Below are 18,197 nucleotides of genomic sequence, written 5' to 3'. Positions count from 1 at the left end.
ATCACCACAGAAGAGAGAGACGAGAGAGAGAGTCCACTCTGAACTTAGATGTTCACCAGTCATTGATAAAGTGCTTAGCAGCAGGAAAATTAATGAATCCGGCTTGACTGTGAGAGGAAAAGAAGGAGGGAGGCTGTTGGGGGTGGGGTGTGCAGGGGGCTAATCCTGTTCCAGCTAAATGGCTCATCCCTCTCACTCCTTAGATATCAAATGTCAAAAGTTAAATTAGTCTGCTAGCCTCAGATAGGAATTAACATGCTTTTAAATGGGGCGGGCAGGTGTCTTTGAAGTGTCTAATTATCCAGCTCCTACTAAGTGCTGGCTGACTATCTTAATGGGGGCCTCTGTGCTTCAGTGCACTGTACACTTATGCAATTAAATACATGTGAATGCGCATTTTACACCGTAGTAGACACAAGAAGCAGGAAAAATGCAGTGTGAAGTTTAAACTATTAAAACAGCCATATGATATCGTACTGTAAGGTGGGAAAAACATCCACAGTGGCTTTTTGAATTACGTTTGATGTGCTTGAAATTACTGTGGCTTTTCGTTTCTATTTTAGCATAACTGTTGGTCCTGTGTGTTTTTGCTTTGGCTGGATATCCATTTCTCTTGGCGAGCTGCTCCTAATCTGAGTGTCACAGACTTGGTTCAGGTCACTCTGGGTCAGTAGTGGGATTCCAGTTCTGAGGCCTGGTGGAAAGCTGGCCCTCTCCGGTCTGGAGGGCACCTTGCCCAGACTTACCCTAAAAGACCCACTTTCCCAAATGGACATAATTCTGCCCTCTTCTGCCCTATAGGACACAATCAACAGGTTATGGCTGATCATAGCTGGCTTGTGATTATCTGAAGCAGTGCTAATACTGTATAAGCCAATCAGAGGGACTAGATGTGATTTTTTGCTTTGAAGCCTTGATCAAATGCATGTCTTGGTGTTTTATTCCTCAAAGAATGCAGGCCGAGGCACCCTTTGAGTGAAATCTTAAAAGCCATGTAACTATCCATGGTCAAAAACGCATCAGTGTGCATTTTACGGTCGGGGCTTTCAGCTCTCTCACTGCAATGCTCATTGCTCTCTCACAATGTGGCCCTGATGAAATGGTAGTGGGGTTTCGGGCTGCTCTATGGTGGGTCTGTGCCCCTAATGGGCGAATAAGGGGTAGCTAAGGGGAGGCAGAGGCCTGGCAGGGCACATCCCTGCTGTGAGGCTGATTTGAGATGAGCGCAGTGAAGAAGGAAGGAGCCAAGCAGGCTTTGATTTGGTCCTCTCCAGCCCAGGGGCCTTGAGGCTGGGACTGTGAGACGCTGATCTCTGGGTGTGTCCCAGCAGACTCCTGGCGGTGGAGAGAACAGGCTGGGCTGTGGAGCTGGGGGTGTTCAGGTATCAGCTGCCTAGAGCCAAATTGAGATGTAGGAGTCATCAAAATTTCCTAGATGAATATTGAAGAGGGCATTTGCGGGTGCTGTGTGGGAAATCAACAGCTGACAATAGACTACTAACCAGGAGAAGGTACATCCTGACCTGCACGTTCTCTCTGCAGCAGTCACACACTCAATCTGAAAAAAATGCCACTATGGATTCACTCTGTAGAGAGAATCAAACATCAGCGCAAAGTTAATGGCAGTGAACTTCATTTATGCTTTAGTTCTCCAGAGCTGTGATGGATATTTTGACTGGGGACTGCTACAGTAACTGTTCCGCCCACAGATATCAGGGTAATGACCTGATTTTGCCCCCTGGCATTTAGAAGATTTGTTTGTCACTGAGTTTCGCAAATGTCACCCTGTTTAGGCAGTTACAGGAAGCTCCATTAGGACTTGGTAACCTTCACATAATGCAGTGGGGAAGGCAAAAAGCTCCCTGAGACCATCAGCCTAGGAGCTCATCAGAAAAATACCTCACACAATTGCGGTAATCCCCTAAACTATTGTTGTGTTGGGTTTGTGGAGTTTGAGCAGACTCTCTCTCCCTTGTCTTTCAGTCTGTGCTAATCGTGACTGATTCCCTCTGTCTATAGCACCAACGCCAGGGCTGGTGAATCAGGTACATAAGCCTAAGCCGCTTGGAGAGGTGCTGTTCTTAAACTCTAGCCAGCTGCTGGAATTTTTCTTCCCCCTCTTATTGTTAATTGGGGAGTCTTGAGTCTTTCCCAGCAGTTGATTTGCAAGAGAAAGAAGAAAAGGAGCAAGAGATTATTTCACAGGAGGAGAGGAGCTTTGAAGTGTTTTGTGATTTCACTGTATGTCCTCCACTCCTCTCCACCTTGTTCACTCTCCATGTGCTACCCAGCCAAAACCTGTTTATGCCACCGACAACTCTGCTTTGCAAAGTTCGAAGGTGGAACACAGTGTATGTCTGGGTTTGGCTCAGAGGTACAACAATGCCTCCTCTGATGTTTAGGCTTTTAGGAAAGGCAGCAATGTGGGGGAAAGCGTGGCACTGTGCTGTGGCCCTTTGTGCACCCATGAAACATACGTCCCAGCTTTAGAGACTCTGAGTTCAGGCTGGAGGGCAGATCAGATGTATGAGAGTGGAGGGCAGATTGGCATGTGGAGGAACAGCAATCCTTGTTCTTAAGATCAATCTCTAGAAATACCTTCAAGAACAACAATACAAGGGTTTGTTGCATTTTTCATTTTCTTGAATTGGCTGGGCACCCTTAACCTTAGCCCCCTTTGCCCCAGAGCCTGACTCTCAGAAGAACTGGCCTCACTCCATAGCTCATTATCTCTTTATCTCATTATCCATTTCATTTTGTCATTGCATCTATGCTCTCTTTTATACTGCCATATTAAAGGCCATGCATAGGATTTTCTCTGAAGGCATTCGAACCACAATTTTACAATACAGACCCCAGACAAGGGGAAAAAGGGAGAAACCTGGGTTTTAGTATTTAATGAGTGGCTTGCTGAGGGTGGAAGATGGATAGAAAGAAAGTGAGGGAGAGCAAGTGCATTTGCAGAGGGTTAGAGAGAGAGCGAGGGGAGAAAGAGTAGTAAGGGAGGAAGAATGCAGGAATGGAGCACAAGGTGCCATTATAGTGGCAGAGAAAGCTCCTGAAATACTAGAGCTGGGGCGTGTGCTCTGATCAGGACGGCAGTGAGCACAATTACCTTCTTTTCAAATCCTTCAGTGACACTGCAGGAGGAAGGAGGACTTTGAAACTTGAAAGGCAGGAGCTCGCTTTCAACCTCAAACGCGAGCAGGAAAGGGCTCTGAAATTTGTTCAGTGCTCCCCATCCACCGTTAGCTTGTTTCTTCCTCTCGCCTCCAGGCATTTAAGCTCTTTTTGAAAAGATGTTAAGAAATTCAATCACCATAGAGAGAGAGCGGGATAGTTCTTTTTTCTGTTTTTTTTGAGAGGCATGCTTTCCTCTGGTCCACTGAGGACCGGCCTGCTGCTTTTGTGTTGGACTGAATAGACCTGCAAACTGGTAGAGGACTGGATGTGGCAACCATGGGAAAAGAGAGGGAAATAAAAGAGGAATGAAAAATGAGGGAGGGAAAAAGGGAAGGGTTCTGTTGGGTGGATGGTCAGAGTTACACAAGTGTTGCATGGTTGAACTTTTCAAAGTTGCATATGTTTACCCTTGTCTGCTCTGTCTTCATTAGCCCATGTTCGACAGGTACCTGACATGGTACAAAGATATAAAAAGTTTCCAGCAGCAGGTACAAGCAGCACAGAAGATAAACCTTAAGACTTCGGGCTCTCTTCCACCACAGTCTGAGGAATCAGTTGACCCTTGTGCTGCTGAGTGTTTGTTTATCCATTTAAGGTGCTATGAGCTAAAGTAATGAAGCCCCTTAAGGTGGTATATGGTAGAATGATTGACCCCCTGGTGGGCTTCCCATGTTGACTGCAGGGGGATTGTGAGACTGTGACACTGCTGTGATTGAACTATTAGTCGCTTGACCGCCCTTGGAGGAGAGAGAAGTATCTGAATAGCATTTGGGGTCAAAGTGTAGCGGTTAAAAAAAGAAAGGACAAGAAGAGGAAATATGAGGGAAGAGTGTGAAGAACATAAAATAGTGAAAAAGTTCATAGTATATTTTTTAAAGTAAGCAGTTGAATCTCCGTTGTAGTTTTTGTAAAGTTGGCAGAAGATGTTTTAGTGCCCAGTGGTCTGCTAGTGATGCATCTACTTATAAAACATTAAGCATCTGCATGAAAGTAAGAAAATGAGTTCATAAATATGTAGACACTTTTTACTTTCCCATATGTAATGCTTCTGGATGTGAACACGAAGAGCAAACCTTGTGTTACACGCAGTACCCTGAGTAATGCTGGGTCCCAGCACAGTTTACAGTCTCGACTTCCTTCAATGCATGTCAGGAGATGAACCCAATTCCAAAATCCCTTTATGTTAATATTGCACTGTGCAAGAGCAGACCTATTAATCCAGCTTTAACCGTATAAGTGCCATTATTCCCTTAATAAGATCACTGGCTGTGCAGTATAGGATTAAATACTGGTATCATAACTGGCACTGTCATTTCCTGCGGATGAGAGTGGCTTGCTTCTCAACGCAGTCAGTTCTGTGTTAAGAAGCCTTACATCTTTGCTAGTGCTGTGGTGGAGCACCACTGGCCTGAACGCAGGTAATGGATGTGGGAGAATGATGGGAATAAAAGTGGCACCCGTGGGTTGCTCCTCCTGCTCTCTCAAGTTCATCCTGTCTTTCTGTTTCTCCCCCTTAACCATCCCCTTTCTGATTGCTTCTGTTCCTCTGTGAAGTGGTGCACCATTGTGGTGGTCCTCTTCAGTGCTTTAAGGTAGTGCTCTTTAATCTGGCCCTCTTCCTAATTAGCAGTTGGGGCTTTTTGGGCCATAGTGCATAGTGGGGGAGCCTTGTACTGCTAGGCTGCTGATACTACAGTACCTCTGGCACCAGCCCAGGTGCTACAGATTCTCAGTGAGTAACATTAATCAGGATAATCACCTTTATTTGGCCAAGTATGTTACACACAAAGAATATTTGTTTCCAGCAAAGAACCGAGGCAGCCATCTGCGGTGCCAACTCACACCGGTAACTCTAACTGCAGGCACTGTGATTCAAACCTCCAACCCTCTGGTTGGGAGATGACCGCTCTACCCACTGAACCACAGATGTCACCCAAACACAAGAAAGAGCATTACACTGTGTTCACACTGAGCTGGCACCAACACACAATGGAAACTACAGGGCTGGAAACGTGAATGAACCTGCTCACGTTGAGTCGTCACAACGGTGTACTGATGACCAGCACTCTCACTGGAGAAATCATAATTGCAGTTGCACGGCTGAACATGGAGGCCATTCAGCATTCAGTGTGTGCTGACATGTATTCATTCTCAGTTTAAAACAATACTCGTACAAGGTAAACAGGTGACTAAAATACTTGCTCCATATTTTATCATCATATACAAAAAGTTATGATCAGGTTGGCAGGTGTGCTGAGCCTTATACATGTCAGTTCAGAGGTCAAACCATTGGCCGAAGGTCATGTCTTCTGGTGGGGCTCAATCCTTGAACTCAGCTCCACAATTGCTGCATTAATCCAGCATGCCAAGAAGCTTTAGGAGCTCACTCCCTTTCCTTTACCTCCAATTTTGCCCTCAAACAGAGAGAGAAATATTTAGTTTGAGAACAGAGAGAGGAGGAGTCAAGGGGACAAACAGGGGAATAACTAGAGTGAAGTTAATACAGCACACAATGCTTGTTAATGGGCAGTTTGAAAAGTCTGCAGGTCTTTATTAAAAAGAAAAAAGAAAGAGATGGAGCTCAAGTCACTTTTGAGAAATGCTGCCTCAGCAGTGTGAGATGAGATTTTATCCATGGAGTCTGTTTGCTCAAACAGCGTCTGCCTCTAAACTGGTGCTATGGAAGGAAAACCCTGGCAGATTTACACCCATAATGCCCAGGTGGTGTTAGGTGTATGAAGCTGATCTTCTACTCCTCCCTTTACTCTCTCCCTCTACGTGAACAGACTTCCTCACTGTGAATGGGTGTTCAGAACATGTAATCATCTCTCTGTGTGCATTTGTGTGTGTGTGTGTGTGTGTGTGAGAGAGAGTGGGAATGTGTATGAAACATAACCAGGGAGGGAGAGAGATGCTCATACCTGCTCCCAAATGTTATCCTGCTATCTCACAATAAATCTGCAGCCCCTCCAAAATTTTAACATCAGATTCTTCTCTTCTTTTTTATCTGCAGAGGACGAGAGTTCGGGCACATCTTACCACCGCGACAGGCGCAATGCTATTAGCTCGCAGGCCCCGACCCCCGGTGGCCCCGACAGGAGCGTAAGCGAGGAGCCCTCCACCTCCACAGACGAACGCCCCTCCCTGCTCAAGAAGGAGCTGCATGGTTCCCTGCCCCACCTGGCTGACCACCCTCTGCCGTACCGAGGCACTCTGTTCGCTATGGACCCCCGCAATGGCTACCTAGACTCACACTATCGTAAGTCCACCAGTCACAAAGCGGCTACTACTGTTTATTTGTAAAGTGGAAAACTTGTAGATTTTTATAAAGCTAGCATACTGCACAGCTCCAGCAGGTGACTGTAGCACCCTGAACTCTGAGGCCAAGTGTGTCTCTATACAGAAGGCGAGAAGCAGGGCTGCCAGATGCTTGATTAAATCTGACAGATTAGCCTCTCTTGCACTTGCTCCTGCCTCTACAGACACACACAGACACATTTGTGAACACATGCACGCACACTTATCTTGTTTTGTGCCTGGGAAGTTAGTACAGGGAATGGCCAACGTACCTTCTTAATTCCCTCATTAGGGGCCTGTCTGAACATAGTATTCCACTTTCTCTCATCTACACACACTTCAAAGCCCCAAAGCAGTGCCACGTCAAACCTCACCACCCCCTAGTCTACCTCTCTCCCTCTCTGGGACTCATATACTATGTGTGAGAAAGGCGGCTAGAGAAAGAAAGAGACTAACGGAGATGAGGTTTGAGAGACTGAGGTGAAGGGAGAGCTGTGGTTTGAGTGAGTTACTGAAGATAATTTGAAAAGAGGTGAGATAGACGGTAGTAGTTGGATGAAAGTGAAGCTGTGTGTGTGTGGGGAAAGAGAACAGGAGATAGATGATTGGGGAGTAAGAGGTTGATTGGGAGGTTAATTCAGTGGCCACTGTAGTCAGGACTGAGCCTGCAGACAAGGATTTGATGTGATAGCTTGTTTAGTTTGGTTAAATTGGCACAGAATTGGGGCAGACAGAGTAGGACAGAGTAGGACAGAGTGATTTTAATCCAGTGGTAGTAATGAAAATCCACTGGACCCCAACCTTATACTGTAACTCTTTTTATTCAAACACTTCATTAGCTACAGCTCCCTCGTGCTTGGGTGCTCGGAAGTGGCCAAGGTGCCTCTTTAAGGCAAAGGTTACTTAAATCCAGACAGTGGTGCTGTGGACAGGACCTATGGAGGGCAGAACATTACTGGCCATTATATCTTGACCTAACTCAGCAACACTGCCACTTCTCATTTTATGTTTGTGCGTGGGTATGTGTGAAGGAGCTCTGGTGGTTCCAGACAAATAAAGTCTTGGGTAGGAGCTGGGAGGGGCAAAGGGTCACACTGAGGGTTAGGGTCATGTGGAAAAGTCACAGTCTGAAATGAAGAGTTCAAAAGCAGCAGGAAAAGTCAAAAGGGCTGTAGGGCTTTAAGAGACTTTCTTTGTGCATTGTGCCTCAAGAGGCTGGAAGACTGCAATCAGACGAAGCAGAGCTGAGCGCTGTGATGCTTGCTGGGAAGCTGTAGGAACGATGCACAGATTTTATATTCCTTCTGCATTGCCTCTTCCACATTTGAATGTAAAAATCTTTAGTATTAGCGCTGAAACAATTAGTCAGTCAAACTGGTCTAATAATTGTCTTTAATATGTCAAGCCAAACCTAACAATAGCCAGTTGCCAGTTTTTAAAGGGGGAGTGAGTTCAGAAGCATTTTTTGCTACATTGCTTGAAAATCTCTTTTCATCCCGATGGTAGTGAACACATTAAATGCACCGACAGCATAAAGAAAAAGATCCATCATCTGTGACAACAGCAGGGCTGAAGAAAGCCTGGCCAATAATTTTACTCATCCCAAGTAAAACCATTGGATGGCCTGTAATTTGGAGGAGTGGCTTTGGAAAGAAGTCAGCTGGGTTCTTTCAAAGTTGAGCTTGATAATGAAAATAATTAAATGCAGCCCCAGCATCAGTAGATATATAACCACACAGTACTGTAAAGACAAAATAATGCAAGTTTTGACTTAAAAACACAAAGTCTGAACAGCTTCTGGTGTTTTTCATTGATCTCCTCTGTTGGATTCTGACACTGCTAAGGAAGATGTATGATCTGAGATGAGAGCCTTGCTGTGTAAAATACCTCCTTCCTGGCCCCAGGTGTTGAGGACACAGGGTGTCCCTGAAGGCAGCAGTCCCTTTCTGTCTGATTGAAGCCAGGACCAGAGCTCAATACGAATGAGCCCCAACAGTCTGAGGGTCAGCATAATGAAAGGGTTCGCCCCCAGCTGCTTTGAACCTGAGGCCTGTACTGTCTGTTGCCACTTCTGTCCCACAAGCGGTAAAATGCCACTAGCTCCTGCTCTGGTTTCTGGTTCAATACACATGTGAACACACATTTTACACACACACACATGCACACACAGAGTCCCTCTCTCTATGAGGGCTTTGTCACCTCCTAAATTCATCCCAGGTGTGTGTATACGTGTGTGTGTTTGTGATGGAGAGGGGGTCCTAAGCCTTTGTGCTGTGCTTGCACTGCACGCCATGCCATGCAGCAGACAGCCAGGAAAATCCGATTACTCTTAGCGCCGGTGTGTGTCAGTGCTTAATGTACCTAAATGCAATAGCACCTGCAGCCTCCCCACACCTGGCCGCTGGGTCGCTGGTGTGGTGGCACAGCTCTGGGGGGCGTGGGAGTCGAAAAATGAGAACATAGCAGGAGGGTTTATCTTCAGGGTCTGTGCTCAGGGTAAATCTCTTCCATTCACTCAGAGTTGTGATCTCCCACTTTTCTTATGTCGGTGGCCAAAGACCATGTTTACTCTGGTTTTTACACCCACTTCAGTGCACTAAAGAAACATTGCCCCCTTTGTTAGCATTAGCTAATCTTGGTGATGCCTGAGTCTTATCTGCTTTTCCTGGGCAAACAGTGGATAAGAGTCCATATCCTTCTTACCACAGCACTAATACATGGGGGCCTTTCTGTGGGATAAGAAGAAAGGATTGAGATGAGGATTAATGAGGGAGAAGTTTTTTAAGATCCTAATTGTGTGAATGGGATGTGTAGCGCTGGCATCTGTTTACACTGTGCGCTGATTACGCGGTCAGTGGTCCTGCTGCAACAGTGAGCCCACTTGCTGGTGAAGCATCAATGCTTCCTCTGAGGGGATCGTGTCTAATGTTTTTTAAACACTTGCCATCCATTGCCAGACTAAACACATCCATGGAGGGACTTAATGCATATCCTTTTCAATGGCTTTTTCACAAATTGCACTGAAACACTCAGGAATATTTAGTAAAAGGGAGGCAACAAGAGGAACGTAAATTTGCCAAGACAGTGCTTAAGTATTTTGGTGCTGATGCGACATATGTTTTGTGGCAGTACTGTATAGGTTGTTGATTGGAGCAGACACATTTCCAGGCTGTGATGGCTGCTTATCAGTCCAATAGTTTTTGGGGGAGTTTTTTAAAAACATCTAGCTCAGATCTGGTGGCCACACCAAAAGCCTTACTATCCTGATGTCAGACATCAAACCTGCTAAGCTTAGAGGCAGTGGAGGAATGAATCTCTTGGCTGAAGAATTCCTTCACATGTGTCACAGTAACCCTGCTCTCTGACTAGACCATACTGGCCCTCTGCTCTGGGAGAGCTAGTGGGAACACTGAGCTATGGTGTAAAACCCTTCCTGAGGTTTTGCAGTGTGGTGGGGCAGGTTAAAGGCTAAACTGCTGTGCTGAATTGATCTCAGGTCTACTAGGCTGTAGCACACCAGTCGCTGCCCCGGAGTCGGTCTGTCTCCTTCACTATCAACATGCAACTGACCACTGAACTGAATGAGCTAGCTGTCACCAAACTGAACATGATCTGCACAACAAAGGCCCTTGACTCTCTACAGTTAACTACACTTCTTGGTCATTCAGTTTATATGGACCTTTCCTCATCTAAAGAATGGCAGAGAGCAGAGATAATCTTCTGTGAGTTTTTATAATTGAGACTTGCTGAGCATTTTAACCCTGTGCCGTTGTTTCTAAACACTCATCTAAGTTTTGATTTGTTCCCAAATCCTCGCAGCCTCTTCTAAAGATGGATAATCAAAAATAATCCGGTCCAGTCCAGGAAAAATATAATTTTAATCATTTTCTTGACTCATACAGTTTCTATTCAGTTAAGCAAAGATTTTCACAACAACCTAATATTAAATTTATCACTTGCATTCACACACCGGCATTCATTTACAAAGTGTGAGTACATGGATGACTGTAACAACGTCCACTGAGAAAGTAGTTTCACTACTGAGGTTTAGCAAAAATGGCAACAGGACATGATGCCAACTCATTTTTTTTTTTTGTGAAATTTGAGCATCAGTGCATTGTTGTTGTTATTATTCATTTTGATTAATATTTTCCTGGTCTAGACCAGATTATTTTTTTTATTCTGCATCATTAGTATATGAGAATTTTGGAAATAACTTTGGAATTTGGACAAGTTTTATGAAACAATGGTACGGGGTCGAAATGTTCTGCAAGACTCATTTTCAAAAAGCTCATGAAAGATTATCTCTGTGACTCAAGTGTATGCATTACATGAGAGTCACAAGCCGGGGCTAGGCTGAGAGCAAGAAAGAACAATTTGAAAGTGTGTATCTTTAGGAGAAAAAAGTTACAAACAGCACTCAATTGAAATTGTGCTCAAAGAACAAACTTTCTGGCTTCTTGTTGTTTTAAGTGTGACAAGTACTGGCTGACATACAGGTTCAAACATCCTCCCCCCAAAGAACTGGGGAGTACACAGGAGAGCCTGGGGTGAAAAGACACGTGCCTGTTTCAAGGGTAAGTGTTTGTCTTTGTGATAGTTTCAATATTGGCTTTTTGAGTGTGGTGGCATGGTGTATTTCCCCAGTGGTGTGCCGGCACAGAGAAGCCTGGGGCACACTGCAGGCAGTGGAGAGGGATCCCTTCCATCCACTTTCTTTCATCAAGAAAGAAAAACACAGGCCTATGCTCTGCTGTGGCCTCTTGGTCCAGCACACCAGGGATAATCAGATGATCCCCTTTTATACAGCTTATTAGAGGCATTTCATGCTGTAAGATAGGCCATATTCTGACACGCATGTGCCCCTTTGTAGCGCTGGATGATTTAAGGGGGTTAAGCGGAGTTTGAAGTGCCTTGAGAAGGCACTTTCATACCATCTTAAGGTCGTGGAGTTCTAACCATGGAGCTGATGCATGTGAAGTTAATATCTCAGAATAATGGCAGCTCTTATTAACAATGATGAGATTAAATATGAAGGGGCTAAAAAGGAATTAAGAGAGAACTTAAGATGTTCAAAGAAGAATACTTTGCATGTCTTGGTTCTTGGAGCAACATCTGCCAATGTGTTTTATGTCTGTTCAAATGAAGCTGGTTAATCAGTCAAGTCACAGATGCAAGTGAGAATAGCACTGATGTTGTGAAGGCTTAAAATGAAGATTTGCTGGAACTTGTCCATCCAAAAGGAGAATGAACTGCAGTAAACACTGCAGGCAATGATAACATTAAAGCACAATACTATAAAAACAAGAAGACTAAATGCACATGGGGGCTTCTCCTCAGTGAAAGCAACAGTATCTTGAGCTTATTCTCTCCCCCCTTTAGGTACCCTGTAGTCTCCAGTAGGATAATCACTTCTGAGTTCTTTTTTTCATGCCTGTCTACATGTTTGTATTCAAATCTCATTGCTCTATGTTGTATTTGTATTTGCCTCACATAATGGTAAAGATAAGTGCCCTTATCCCTTCAGTCAACAACCCATATCTTAGTATTGTCTCTGGAGAGTCACTAGTGTAAATTGTTATACACAAAGAGGAGGCTGATGAACATGGTATAATTAAAACGTTTCCAGCAGCCTGGTGAAATGTAAGCTATCACGGGAGAAAAGAGTGTGAGAGTATAAGTAAGACAGAGGGGTAGGAAAGATAGAAGAGCTAGAGAGAGTGGAGAAGCAGGAGAGGAGGGTGTAACAAAGCAGAAAATGAAGAGAGACATAAAAGAATGGGAGCTGAAGGAGGTCAGAGCCATCACAGGCTTTAGTGTTGCCTTCAAAGATGCCTGGGACAGGTGGCAGCTCCAGACAATCTTGCACCACAGAGCAGCATCCTCTCAGGAGGAGATAAGGGATTCCTCCATCCAGGCACCCTCCTCCTCCCACCTCTCTTTCTCTCACACTCTCCACCTCCGTTATGCCTGTCCCCTACCCACTCCTTCCATCTCAGGGTGCTCCCAGACAGGCTGCTTTGATGTAGCTCAGTGTGGGGGGACAGTAGGCCACGGGGCTGCTGGGCCGGCGGACCGCTGGGAGCCGACTCGAGCAAGGCTCAGTGAGTGGGGCTCTCCGGTGCCCTGCTCTTTCAGGTCTCATTAAAGCACTCTGGCAGGGTTAATCCTCTTTAAGGTTTACATGGGCCTCAGTTTGTCTCTGTGCCCAGGTTGAGGGAACCCCTGGGCGCCACCTGAAAGAGAATGACTCAAATCACTGTGACACAAGTTCCCTTCGTTTGTTGTCTCACTCCCCTTGTTTGCCTTCCTCTCTTCTCCTCTTTCTTTATGGCTCTCACTTGCCTTCCCCAGTGCATTCTGCCTCTTCTTTCCTTCCCTTCCCTTGATAGTACCAAGGACTGGTCATAAGTCTTTCAGGATTGTTTAGGTGGAATCTGTTGACAGGGGTGTAGTAAATGGATTACAACTTTGTCCTTGTTTTGGGAAGCTGTGAAGAAGGAAAGGGGAGAGCTCAGGAGGATGCGCTTTGAATAATGAGAGCGGCAAAGAAAAAGACAGACTGAGATCAGGATTAACGGAATGAATTAAGAAGAAGATGCAAGAGGGTGAAAGAGAGGTGTAAGGTGGCAGTGTTTGTCTAAAGGTTAGAGAAGCGACCTTGTTGGGTCAGGTGGCAGTGCCATGCTTGTCCTGTCCTCATCAATGCCACTATGGTGCCCTTGCGCCCTTGTTGCACTCCGCAGAAGGTTTGACCAGTCCTGTCCAGCCCTGCAGAACCCAGCAGCCATTTGTGTGATTGCTGTGACACTGAGCTTGGTCTTTGTTCTGTGACACATAGTTTCCTCGGTTAACCTGAATCATGGCCTGATGCCTCTAGAGGCCTGCACAGACTTTGTCTAATGCTTGTTCAGGTTTGGTAGAAAATCGAGTATAAAGCTTACAACACAGGGCGAAATACCCTTGTATTAAAATTGTACTGGTGGTTTTGAATGTTTATAAACCTAAAATCACACATGCATGATTATTTTCCAAAGAATATAATACATTTTTAGAATGATTTTCCACCTTCCAGGCAGCAACTGGTTTCCACTAATTTTAACACCATATGAAAATCAGCTTTCAGAGGCATATGATTCGAGGCTGGAGATCAGTCATCCTGAACATTTTGTTGCTAGTTGAGATTTCAGAGGTGGTTTTCCAACTGCAAACTGGTAGTGCAAGAAAGAATGTGCAGCATCTTTCTGCTCTTTGCTTCGCTCCAGGTTTTGCTGCAGTTAATTACTTTTCAGCAGTTCACCTTCTGATCTTGGATGCCAGAAGGTTTTTTAAACTTCTTTTAACTACATTACTCTGCAGTAACACCTCCATCAATCCATTATCTATACTGCTTATTCCTGAATAGGGTCGCAGGGGGCTGGAGCCAATCCCAGCTGACAGTGGGCAAGAGGCCAGGTCCACCCTGGACAGGTCGCCAGTCTGTCACAGGGCTGACATGTAGACAAACAACCACACACACACACTCACAGTTACTCCTATGGGCAATTTAGAGTCACCAGTCAACCTAAGCTACATGTCTTTGGACTGTGGGAGGAAGCTGGAGAGAACCCGGATAAAAAATTTGAAAAAAAAAGGTTGTAAAATATTCACTGGGATGGATTACTGCAAAGTTGGACACAGAAATAAACTAAAAACAGTTTCTACCTTGAAATGCAAACATTTTTTTTTTACACAAAATTAAATGAAAATGTTTTGGTCACTGGCTTCTCAGCATGGTTCAGAATTGATAAGCTCTCCAGATTCCCTAAACAGCGTGCTATTACAATGCAGGTGTCACTATCACACAGCCACATGCAGTCTAATCATGAACACTGTCACCGATATGACCTTTGTTCTTACATACATTGGAACCGCTTTACCATACATTTTTTATGATGCAAGAATTTAAAGGAGTTTAAACAACAGACTACGGACAAAATGCCTTTTCATGTTTTCAGTGACCTAAAGTTTTACATAAAGATCTCAAACTCTAAAGTGGCCTTCTATTAGAGTGGAATAAACTACACAGTGAGAGAAGCAAATGCTATGTAGCTCATTCCCTGTGAGTTAACCTGAGGTTTAAATCACCTCCTTTCTCTCTGAGAGGTATTGTTGTATGGAGAGAAGGAGACAGAGATGTGAGAGAAGGGTAGAGAGAAGCAGTGCAGTGTTTCAGTTACTAAACTACTGTATAAATCACTTCTCTTTGGCTAGGTGGTGAACAGGAGGCTGGAGGGTGCTATAGTAAGGGGAGAGTTTGCTTCTTCTTCCTATCTTACTCCAGTCTGGCAAAATCCTCCAAATGTAGGAGATAGGTTGGCTCCACAGAGGCCGCAAAATAACCTTCACTCCCTGATCCACACTGAGATACAAGGAGGAAGGGAAGACAAACGGGGAATGGCTGGGGCTAGATGGTTCTGCAACTGGAACTGCTGAATGTGTGGTTAGCTTCACTCTACAGCAAGGCTCTTTGCACTGGTATGCAATTTGTTAAGACTGACTTAGTTTGGTAAATGTCTGGCAGGTGTTGGAGTTCCATTAAGATATTTGTGTGACTTAGGGAGAAGGGAGAGGGTAGTAGAGATAACTACCGGCTGGAAGGAACAAAGCCTTGATATTCATAATTCTGTTTCCTAATTTCAAAAATAGTTTCTTTCCAAATATTGCTTCAGATAAATGCCCTGCAAATGGATTCATATTTTACAGGGGATACCTAACTGTACAAAAATGTAACTTTTGGAAAAAAGTTTGACAGGGTGTTTTTGCATGTCATGTCCATGATGTTGGTTGAATGAAAAATTATGCTTTGGTGCAGTGATAGCCTTACATTAAAACCCAGTGTAAATATACAAAGACTTAATGAACCATGAAGAGAAAGGATAGACCAACATATTCAGTCCAGACAAGGAAATTTCTTCTGACAGTGAGTAGTGAAGGAGTGTATTCTTGTTAATGTGCATAGCTAATGTCTCTTTTTACCATTCCCTTTTCTCTGCTCTGGCTTTTCTTTTCCACAATGTCAATTATTTTTACTCACAGTAAAACTGTTTGTGTTTAAGGGTGTGAGAGCAGTTGAGCTAGAGAGACAAAGTAAAAACAGAGGAGAGCGCAGCATAACGGAGGAAAAAAATATCTATTGATTTAAAGAGGAAGGGCAATGTGTGTTCTGACAGCTTGTGTATATGATGAATGGCAGAGATCGGCAAGGCAACACTTAGCATTCTTTTGTTATTTAACCTCTCTGCTTGTTTGAGTCTCCATTTAAACTATTGCTCTGTGCTGCAAAGGGCCAGTTTTATCTTTATCTGCTAGAGAGAATGCAATGCTAGTGGTTAAGCATTGCATACAGAAAGCTCTGCACAGCAAGAACATTAGGCTAATTTATACAGTGATAATTAGGCCATTAGACCTGAAACAATCTGGGACCCGTAATTAAGCAAAGCACTCAAAAAGTCAACAGCAACTCCCCTTGAGCTTATCTAAACAGTCTCCAAATGTGTTATTTACATGTCCAAACAGCTTGAGGCCTCAGTCTAAGCAAACATGCTGAGCGACAGGGTGCAAAGGGGAAGTGATCGGAGGGGATATTTGTCTACACAGGAGAGCCAGCTTCCAAAAAAATCATGGAGATTTTTGGAAAAATGCATCCTCTAGTAATAAATTGTGTGTGCCTTACAATAATAATGTGTGTTAGTTTTTTGTTTTGTTTTGTTTTGTTTTGTTTTGTTTACGATGATTGACCGATGGTCCAGCAGAAAACTCCGTTGCTTTCATTATGAGCTACTGACAACAAAACCCACAGTTACATGTAATTGTTGATGCTCTCAATGGGGATGTAACAATACCAAAAACGCATGGTAAGATATTGCCATGATAAAACGTGAGATCTGTCCGCCACTGCAGGTGTTTCTCAAACAGCGTGGTCTACCTTTTCAAGAGAAAAGACTTTAAGGGTGGTTACTTAGTCTGGTTTGTTTGCCCATCTCCGTTAAAGTGTTGCGCACAGTCATGTTCCTGTTTCTGCGAGATGAATCCAGGACTGTCTCAGTCCTAACTGGAGATACTATTGCTTTCGTCTGGCAGTTGCCTTTTTGCCCCTGTCATTTCTTGAAAGGGGAAAACTGAAACGCTGCCACGCAACAGCCCTAAAAGTGGATGATGGAGCATTAGCTATGTAAGTTTTTCAAATTCTGCAACCTGAACACAGTTGTACTAGCGAAATAACCATATGAAGATACATCATAGTCCCATGACATTATCGAGACATTTTTCTATTGCGATCTCGCCAAATTACAAGTATCGTTATATTCCTAGTCCTTATATATCGGTGCTTTTAAACATATAGCTACGCTAAGTCAGTAGTTCCCACCTTGGGGAGTTGAGACTCTTCCATAACAAGTAAAATCTGAGGAGTTGCAGTATGATTACCAGGAGAAAAAAACATAGTTCTGCTAAACAAAATTATATTAACTTTATCTAATATTCAAGTTTTTGTGGAAATCGGGATAAATTCACATCCCCAAGCCTCTAAACAAACTGAGAAAGGAAATAGACTCCGAGTTAGAAGCTCTCTGGGTAATTTTAAGTGGCTGTAATGTAAAAAGGATGGGGACCATTGTTTTAGATATTACATAGTGAAATGTTCAGGAGCAAGTAAAAAAATAAAACCCCATACAGAACTGTACCCAGAGCTGTGTTGTCCTTTTTTCACACAATAAAGTCATGTACACGTGCTTGTATTCACTTCACAAAAGGTGTGATACAAGTTGCACACACATGCACTTACAAACAGCCAAAGTCTGGAGCATCATTCACACGCTCTGCGAAGTGTTGCTGTGTGTGTAACTGCGGGCCCCGCTGCAGACAAGCGTGCCTGAGCAGTGAGATCATGAGCATGGAGAGAGGTGGCATAATGAAATCTGGCAGTCATAGCCCCAGCACAGGCTTCATATGTTCCACATTAGCAATTCACAAACCTCTGGAGCAGGTCCCAGTAGCCCTTTTCCTACTCCGCCTTAGTCGCTTATGACAATCTGTCACTGGCTCTTTGTGCTCTTGCAGCGGTGCATCGATGAGAAGCACAGTGTTTATGGAAGAGTGTTTCTTTGTCGGCTATGGGTGACACTCTGTTAGAGCAGAGGCAGTGAACCTCACCAGAGCAGAGGAGGAGCCCAGGTTTAGCTGTCAAGACAATAAACTCACAATGCTGAGTTGACAACAACAGAAAAAGAAGAGAAATTGTTTGTGTTTTATCCAAACCCAAATCAGAATTGTGACCGACAGCTCAAATTCTCTTAAAGTATCACATCACATTTTGAATCCTTTGTGGTAAAACTTTCATTATTAACCAATGAGGATATTGCGAATGATGTGCTGTAGACTTTATCCTCCCCTTGTCCTCCCCCTTCTTTTGAAATGATTCAAGTGTCCACTAAAAGACAAGGCAATTACCATAACGAGGAGGAAGGTCCTGAGCATGGTGTGTTTGTGTTGAATTAGAATTAATGAGCGTGGTCAAAGTTAGTTTCTAATTGCCCTTTCATTAAGACCCATTTGTAATTATGGCTTAATGACTTTCATCCTAAAAGAATAAAAAAAATTCAACCTAATGTGGACACTGCCGCTCTGACAAGTTGGACTGGAGTCATTAAAATTTATGAGAAGAGTTCTGCAGGGCT

At 44.0% G+C, this 18,197-nt stretch overlaps 1 protein-coding gene across 1 annotated transcript in view; it reads left to right on the top strand.

The window, feature by feature from the left end:
- gli3 (GLI family zinc finger 3) overlaps positions 1 to 18,197 on the top strand; it is a 94,714-nt gene that overhangs the window by 27,785 nt on the left and 48,732 nt on the right. The window contains 1 exon segment of the mRNA XM_020617505.1: positions 6,197 to 6,442. Coding sequence (XP_020473161.1) covers positions 6,197 to 6,442 — 246 coding nt within the window.

This window comes from Monopterus albus, unplaced genomic scaffold (genome assembly GCF_001952655.1).
Source record: "Monopterus albus unplaced genomic scaffold, M_albus_1.0 scaffold190.1, whole genome shotgun sequence".
In the NCBI taxonomy this organism is placed as follows: Eukaryota; Metazoa; Chordata; class Actinopteri; order Synbranchiformes; family Synbranchidae; genus Monopterus; species Monopterus albus.
The sequence above is the reverse complement of the archived record's forward strand: the minus strand, read 5'-3'. Positions and strand labels throughout refer to the sequence as shown.